We start from the raw sequence: 9,101 nt of genomic DNA, 5'->3' as shown, positions 1-9,101 counted from the left end.
TCTTTTCAATGAATTTTTTTGTCTTCAGCCTTCCTTTTTTACCATTGCCACCCTTTTTATACACTGATCTTAAAATTCAAGCATACAGTTGTCTGTAATACAATTTTCACGTCACTTAAAAGGCCAAATAAAAATTACTATCAATCACAACCTCGTAAATTTCGACCTTCCGCCTTTGACTTTAAATTCAGGTGAATATTTGACATCTATAATATTATGAGGAGGGATTTATCAAACTCTGATGTTTGTGTTTTGCGAGCCAAAATGAGTTTTTTTTTTTTTTTGAGAAAAAGCAAAATGAGTTAAAGGCCAGTTTGGTACATATATTTAAAAACTGAAAATTGTTATTTGAAAACATTTGTGAAAATACGTTAGTTTGTTTAAAAACTGAAAATAATTGTTTAAAAATACAAACCAAACACCCCCTAATAGCAAGGCATTTGCCATTTCCTAAACGATATTTAATATTGCAATTAAGGCCCTTACAATAGCCACAAAATGGAGATAGACATGTTGACTCGTGGCGAGCATGGCACGTTGTAGGATGATTGACTACATAAATTCGCATACTTTATATCAGTAACTTTAAGCAGTTCGGATGCCAAGAACCTTGTAACTTAATTTGTTGACACATCTTGGTGATTTTAATGAAAACATTCTCCAAAGTTCAAATACCCCTAACCCCATCTATCTAATTATCAAAACAAATAAGTAGCAGTTCTGATATGCCAGGATATCCCCCGCCTCCTTGATAAGTCCATAATATACAACACAAATAACATCATATAAAATGCCAATTGCATGCTACAAGTTTGCTTGTATGGAAGTGAACAAAATTCATCATAGTCTAGTTTTCTTGGAATGATCTTCCAGCTGAAAAAGGAGGTAGGTGCAATTAAGTGAATCTTCAATTCTTCATAACTCAAACCATTGGAAGTAGGGCTTTGGAGTTTTGAAAATCAACCAGAGTAAAGAAAGAGTGCCACCAGTAAGTCGGGTCAACCCAATGGCATCATGATGTGGATGATAGCTAGAGCAAACCCACTTCATTATCAAAAACTCTAGAGACACCAAAAACCTCAAAATATTTCACAATCGTTGAGGTGGCAAGTTGCTAATGGTAGATGATGAAGTGATGTCAGTAGTGGGCTCAAATGAGAATCAACAATAACCTTCTAACTCAAGAATAACCTAAGTCCACTTATCTTGAGCCACTGATATAGTTCCCATCAATAGATTCAACATTTGATTGATCTTGGGGTAAACACATTGAACACCATTCATCTTCTATCTACCTTTCCCCTCAAAAAAGGATATAAAGGGACAATAGAAAAAGGCTAGTAAAATTGGGGTGGCACGTACAGTAATAACACAAGCAACAAGGACATCACAACAGAGCCCACAGTTTTGCCTAAATTTAAGGTTTTTTTGTTCTCGTGTGTTCTGCGCTTAATTAAGATTTGTGCACTTTTTGCACATTGTGCACTTCAAGGAAAATACAGATCACAAAGTCATCTCCTAAGTCTAGCACACATACAAACATTTGAACATGGTAAAACAAGAAAAGCCTTTGGTTTGTGCAAGCACAGTATCTTCTCTGCACTGTACAATTCCACATCACACAATAACAACAACAACAACAACAATACTGGAGTCGAGCAAGAAATGAGTACCTCCCCATTATGTGTCACAGTCAGTCATCTCTTCCTGCGCTTTGGCTCCACCTAGCATAAACATTGACAAAAGGTTCATTATAATTTAAAAAGAAATGGTCCTTCATTGAATTAATAGAGCTACCAAAGGGTATGAGCTCTACTATATTAATATCTTGTTATGAATGTTCTCAAACAATGGCGATGCCAAAAAAATTTCTCATAGGGACCATTAGTAAAATTATATATAAATAACAAAATTATAAGAGGGAGGGAAATTTTTAAATGCCAAAGGAAGGGCGGGGGGCACCCATCTCTCCACCAATTTTCTTTTTTTGATAATTACAACGAGAAAGGGAGAATTTGAACCCTAAATGTTTTAGAAACATTAGGTGCCAATGAGTTGAGCTACAAGGCTCTTGGCTCTCTCTACCGATGTTCTCAACAATGCCTCAAGGAAAAGAGCAATTTCGTTGTGTTTCAAAGAGCATCTAAAAACCTACTTTCTTAATTTTCAACTCGAAGTTACATTGATTACCACAGATACTTAAACTGGGATGCACAGAAGCGGCAAAATGCCCGCTGCACCCCCGTCAGACACAGCCCCACGCGGCGACGCATGAGGGACACCGCGGCCTGAGCGTCGATGCCGCGTCCAGCTCTTTTTTTTTTTTTTTTCATGACTCGCACCGACGTGGAGCAGACTCGGCCCGACTCGCGCCGATTTGGGCCGAATCGGTCTGTATTGGCCGAAATCGCCGAAAAACACCATGCTGGCGCCGAACAAGAAAATGAAAACTGAACAAAAAATAGATAAAAACTCGTGACTGACTGTCTTTTGAGCCAGCGAAGATGGAGAGGAAAGAGGATAGAATTATTAGGAGAGGAAGAAAGAAACTTGGAGAAGAAAAGAATGTCGGAGACTTGGAGAAGAAAAGAAAGTCTCTCTGTGTGTCTCTCTGTGTGCTAACTGAAGGCAAAAAGTTTATCAAAACAAAAATAACTGAGGGCAAAAAGGGAAAAAAAAAACGATTTTCAAACCCACGTGAAGGGCCAGAGGTTTGTGGATAAGGCATAAAGTGACACAATTTTGGAGATTTTTTTTTTTGTCTATAGTTTGGTAGAACCCAAGCGAAGGTGGCTTTATTAAGTGGGGGGTATTAAGGATTTAATTTAATTTAGTTTAATTTTGTCTTATAAAAGGGTATTAAGTGGATTGTATTTAATTTATAAACATCATGTTTTACTTATTATTTACTATTGCTCTTAAATTTGGTATATGTTTATATAATGTGAAAAAGATGCTTAGCAATATATTAAAAATATAAATAAAAATATTTTTAATAATTTTTTAATCACCGCACCCCGCTGCATCCTACTTTTTCAGAAATTGCCAAGTCCAGCACCCGCACCCAAATCTAAAAATGCACCCGTGCTTCAATGCTTCATAGTACTTAAAACAGTCAAAACATAACTTAAGAAAACTTAAAACCTAATGGACATTGAGAATTTCTGATTAAATCCTTTTCCATGCCACCCTATATCTGCTAAAATGGACAATGACATGGAAGGAACAGATATTACATATATCAATATACTTTCAACCCACTGTCTATCTTTAGATCTACAGGTGAATTATATTCAATTTTCGGCTTGAAACTTTTTCCAAATTTCCATCATTACAATGCACACCTCCAAAGCCTCACAACCTCAACAATGCCTTGTGGCAGTGCTTGATTTCAAAACTTCATTAATGCTTAGGCATATGATGTCCTCAACATCCTCAAAGGTAGCAATTTCTAAAACGTAATTCAACTTCACATTGAGCTCCATTGAGAATTAGGAACAATGAATAACTATCATGGAAGTTTCTTGAGATTACTTCCCAATAAAGTGGACAAACCAAATCTTTCAACTCTGTCCAGAATTTACTTAGGTATATGCATTTACTAACCAGCAAGCTTGACAATATTATTATGCAACAACCAAGCATTTACTTAAGTCATATGCATTTACAACACCAACCTCCTTAAATATATAACAGAATTAACATTAAGTGGGGTAAAACTCGGAATCTAAATGTCAAGATTAATAACCAGGATGACAATAAATGACCATGCATACACACGTATTAACACACAAATACAAATAAAGTGCAAGTGTTCTCACCTTAGCCTCAACAGATGGTGATACAGGGAACACATTTAAGGATCTTTTGGCATCATCATCAGATGAACAGTCAGAACACAGAAAATGATCCAATTTTTTTGCTTCTTCGATGGTCATACCCATACAAGAAGGATGAAACCTGCAATATAACAGTACATGAGATATCATTATTATTAGCATTTCAAGTTAACATCCAAAGTGTTGTTTGAAAGATAACACCCATTCTGTTTATTTCAGCATAAAACATTTTCCATTGCTTGGTGCAGCTGAAAATTTTGGTCAATGGCAGCCTTTTTTGCAGTAACATAAAATAATCCAAAAGAGGCTTAAAATGTTTTATGCTTGTAAGAAGCTTGAATAATTTTTTGTGGCTTCCCTTCTCCACCAAAAAACAAAAAACAAAAAACAAATAATAACAATAAGCTTCTCTCCCTCTCTCTCTACACGCCATGGCTCTGACCAGCTCGCCTCCAGCTCCTATCACATTGTTCCCTTGTGCAAATGTTCCCATTCTCTCCAACCTCAATCTGCATGTTGCCCTTCAGGTCTGCAGCCAATGTTCTGGCAAGGGCATAACCCTGAACAGAGTCACCACCATCAGATCTATAGCCTCGTTCATCTAGGCAACAACTTTGTTGTTGTAGATCCCATCAAAGCCTCTCTTTCTCTCTCCCTCTCTCCCTCACCCCCACACTCCTAGATTCGTTAGGGTTTGATTTTACTATTAGTTTTTTTATTCCCTGGAGTTCCTCTCTTCTTCTTTTTTCCCTTTTTTTTTTAATCTTTTTAAATATATTAGGCTTTGAAAGTGAGACAGTGATAGGATGATGAATATTTTCTGGATATGCAGTTCTTGATTGGATTGCTTTTATTATTATTATGATTATAGATTCTTTTTTATGGTTTTCATTTTCTTTTTATGATCTGACTGATTCTGTCCATGCCAAACATGGAAAAATGCACTTGGGATCATTTTCAAAATCGCAAACGAACACAAGAAAACAAGTCATTTTCTCAAAAGATGTTATGAGTGACAAGTTACAATGTAAAATTAATACTGCAAGGCTTTCATCCTTATTGCAATATTATATGAATTTATTTCTAATTTCCACTCAAACCTTGTAATGTCACTTATTTTCATTAAAGGAAAAATAATCCACAATACTTATACCTCACACACTCAAGTGTTAGTACAGATTGGCCTTTCTCTTCACCTTTCAAATCAACGTATCTTCTCGATTAAACAGTTTCCTATAACCAAACCATTGACTCTTGCCTATGATTCACCACTCATATCAAATTACGAAGGTCTAAAGTAATCAACAACAAACTAAATGTACCCCCAAAAACAAACCTAGCATATTTCCCAAATGTTGCTCATTATCTGAGTGTCAAACCATGAAGAAAGGATAAAACGAAGGTAGTTATAACACAAATTTCTTAGCCAAAAAAGATTCCTCACCAAGTGAAGTGAAAGGTAAACTGTGCAATATATTTCCAACTTCTAAGGACAACATCTAAGTTATGCGAAGGATGCATATTATATTAACCACAAGAACCCATTCAGGCATTAGTTACAGGTAAACTGGGAGGGGGGAGGTGCCAGAGGAATTGATTGCATGGAGTCCTAAGACATTGAAATCGGTATAAACCTACGTAAAGGAGAAAAACTAAATAAGAAAAATCAGATAGATCCCAGTCATATAACAGCTCACCACATATAGACAGACCAATCGGAAGGTAATTTAAAAAATGATAATAATAAGTAGGGAGGGGGGTGGGAAAGATGAAGAATTTTGGCACTCTGAAGTTGAGTCAGCACATATGTTCTGAAGACTAAACATGGCTAATAGAATCTGCGGGTCAGCTTTAAATTATATACCTTTTAATTTCTATAGAAGTAAAGTTCTATGTAAAAAGCATGTGCAATTGAGATCCACCTAGACTTTCACTGAAGACTGAACAAATTGCTCTGATAACATGAGTACATCGTTAAGAGCAAAAGCAAGAAGAAAAAGCACCACTTTGCAATCGATCAAATAAACCTCAAACTGCATTATGAAACATTCCACATGCTTTATTGACCCTACCAGATAAATGTGGAGCTCAAAGTGTTCGCTATCAAACAAATGCAGATTTTGGGCAAATTTCCAATATGTTGTCTGCAATAGATGAAGAGCAAAAGAAAATTTTAAAAAACATCACCTCTCCACAAACTGGTAAACATGGCACTAGAAATTTAGTCTTCAATTGCAATATTCATATATCCACCTAAACAAGAATGCCTTAAAAAATAGAAGCGATAAGCATTTCCAGCATATTAAAAAAGATTACTCAGTCAATCGGAAAATTAGTAGAAATAGTGTAGGTTATACGCTCATCACAGGATCCTAGAATAATACAAGATGAAGCATTTCAAGCAAAGGTAAATATATACTCATCACAGTTTTAAGCATTGATAAAGCCACAGAAATGCAACCAATCACATGCAACCACTTCAGTTATTATTGTACAAAAGTACCTTCAATAGAGATAAACTCAGGAACAAAAGTGAATCAAATTTATTTAGACAAGGGACTAGAAGCCATTATTCAGTACAAAACAAAGGAATAACATGCAACTAATTTAATTTACCAGTCCTTGCATCCCTCACACTGCACCATTAGGTCGTCCGGGTTATATGGCATCTCACACTTGCAATACCTACAAAAACAAAACCCAAGAAGCATTACTTGAAATGCCAATCCCCAAAGAAAGTCATTTAATAAAAACCACACAAAACCCAGAAAACTCACACAGCCACACGGTCTGGGGTGAACCCTCCAGTAGCAGCCTTGTACTCAAACCTACAAAAGTAATCTTCAGCTCCAACATTCTCAAGCTTAGTGTAGTTCTTGAAGGAGTGTACTATACACTTGCCCTCAATAGTGTGTGCACTCTGAACATCATAGTGGTCTGATAGAAACAGCTCCTTCGCCCCATGGAACTGTCTCCGCCCTCCGATCGACTCCTCCGGCCGATAATACCATCGGACTTTAACCTTCACGTTGTTGCGGTGATCTGCTTCGATCTTCTCCACACGCGCCACATATGGAGGCTTATCGGAGTCCGATGGTCGCATCAACACACAATCACCAACTGCAATACCCACAAATTTACCCAAATTTAATGCAATCCCTCAAAAATTAATTAATTTATTGGGTTTCCAAAACCATAGCTTAAAAACAATAAGATTTTGAGTTTTCAAAAAATCTAAACTTATAAGAAGGGTTAATTTTGGGTTTTTAGAGTCTAAAATGAAAAAACAAATTCTGGGTTTTCAGAAACAGCAACAAACATAACAGCAGAAGCTCGAGTTGAGCTTAGGATTGAGTTTTGGGGGTTCCGAAACAAAAATTTGGAGGGTTTTTATTTTATTTTTAGCTTAATAAAATTTGAAAATAAATAATGGGTTTTTTATTTTTTATTTTTATTTTTCCAGAGAGAGAGAGAGAGAGAGAGAGAGAGAGTACGTCTGACGCTTTTGTTGGTGCCTTTGATAGTGTAAGAATCGAGGTCCTTTTTGCCAGGTTTGGTCTTGGCCATGAATGGGCGGGGTTTGAGGGCTTATCTTTTAGCTAGCTAAAAATGGAAACTGTGTGTGTTGGGGGATGGGTTGGTTTGGAGTTGTGGAAGTGAAAGTTAGTTCGCAAAGAATGTGGTGGAAATGGATGGGACTGTGGTAGAAGTTGAAGGGTTTTTGTGGGGTTTTTGGTGAAAGATATTCAATCTTTGGATTTTGGAGAGTGAAGGTAGAGAAACCCTAGAAGGTGAAAGAGAGAGAGAGAGATTTGTTGGGATGCGAGGGTGAAGAACAGATGAAGGCGGTGGACACATCATCATGCATCATCATCCACTCATGCATGCATGCTCATGGTGACCCACAGGGTAATGAGAAAACGTGGTCGTTTTGTGTCATTCCCAAACTTCACAAATAATGTTAATAACCACATATATATAATTAAAGTGGGCTAAAATATAATTTATACCTTGTATTAAAAAAAAACAAATTATATATATATATATATATATATATATATTTATATATATTAATAATCACATAAGATATACTGTAATAATCATATCTTCTAGCCTGATCATTTATGTTAAATACGGTAATAAATTTCTAAAATTTATTTTCTAAAATAGTAATGTTGTGAAATTATCTTGCAAAATATGTTTTTCGTGAAATCTAAAGTTGAGTTCCAATTTCAAATTTTGAATGATTTTTAATCTATTTTCTAATTATTTTTACTATAATTACATGTTTTAAGTCACTTTTTAAACTGTTAATTGACCAAAGTACACCGTATATTTTGTGGATTTTAAATTTAAATTACTCATTTATCCTATAAGTTGATTAATAAAATTCAAAAATCATAATTATCCTCTTGGATTTACCTAATGCTTTGATTACTTTCTTATCTTAAAATTTAAACTGAATGTTCAAATAGTGTGTAAAACACATATGAACGTTTAGACCCCTAAAATACAAATTACAAACACAGGCTTATTATCAAACAATATATGTACGGAATATGAAAATAAGCTAAAACAGAACAAGTAAAACAATTTAAACCGAAATTAATCACAACCACAATTATAATTCAAAGGTAAAGATTAAGGGAAGAGAGATGCAAACACAAAGACAACACAACAATGTGTTATAGACAACAATGTGTTATCGAAGAGGAAACCAAAGTGCTTGGCGAAAAACCTCTCCACCGCCCTCCAAGTAGTCAATAATCCATTAAAGAATAAAGTTGGAATACATGAATAACAGAAGACCCTCTAAACCTAATCTACCCAGTGCACCTAGGTCCTCCAAGCTTCTTGCTCCAATAGGGTTACGCCGAACCTTGTCTTCTCTAGCTTACTAGATCCCGCAATAAGCCCATTGCATCAACCAAAATGAATTGGTCCCTTCAGAACTACTTCCTAAGTACCAAACTGCCTCCTCATAGATATGGGTATGATGAGATAAGGATTTGGCTAATGTCCCTCTCAAGGATGTAACAATGAAGATGGTGAGAGTAGAGGAATTTGGAGAATCAAAGGATGAAGATTGTGGATGAGTCAATCTTATTTTTCTCTAGGGTTTCTCTCTCAAAATTCTCTCTGGAAGCTCTCAACATTTCGTAGATATAAGGGTATTTATAGTAGGGTGTGTATGGAATGCGAAAAGTCAGTTACAGCCAAATAAGGCATTCTGGTGACTCGAACTTGTGACTGGAACGAGTC

At 35.8% G+C, this 9,101-nt stretch overlaps 1 protein-coding gene across 3 annotated transcripts; it reads right to left on the bottom strand.

Moving 5' to 3' along the window:
* Positions 1 to 553: 553 nt before the first annotated feature.
* Positions 554 to 7,688, bottom strand: LOC142640604 (chromatin remodeling protein EBS-like). 3 transcript variants are annotated; one of them, XM_075814778.1, is made up of 6 exons: positions 7,334 to 7,639; positions 6,617 to 6,959; positions 6,456 to 6,524; positions 3,822 to 3,960; positions 1,674 to 1,724; positions 736 to 873 (listed from the first exon to the last, which is right to left on the bottom strand). In XM_075814778.1, exons 1-5 carry the CDS (start codon positions 7,404 to 7,406, stop codon positions 1,698 to 1,700), a joined length of 651 nt encoding a protein of 216 aa, XP_075670893.1. In that variant the 5' UTR covers positions 7,407 to 7,639; the 3' UTR covers positions 736 to 873; positions 1,674 to 1,697. The 3 variants fall into 3 exon arrangements, with proteins under 3 accessions (XP_075670891.1, XP_075670893.1, XP_075670892.1); XM_075814777.1 differs by lacking the exon at positions 736 to 873 and adding an exon at positions 928 to 1,061; XM_075814776.1 differs by having other exon boundaries at positions 554 to 1,724; positions 7,334 to 7,688.
* Positions 7,689 to 9,101: the final 1,413 nt, after the last annotated feature.

The sequence above is a fragment of the Castanea sativa genome, chromosome 6 (assembly GCF_040712315.1).
Source record: "Castanea sativa cultivar Marrone di Chiusa Pesio chromosome 6, ASM4071231v1".
Lineage (NCBI taxonomy): Eukaryota > Viridiplantae > Streptophyta > Magnoliopsida > Fagales > Fagaceae > Castanea > Castanea sativa.
This window is presented reverse-complemented; position numbering and strand designations above follow the sequence as displayed.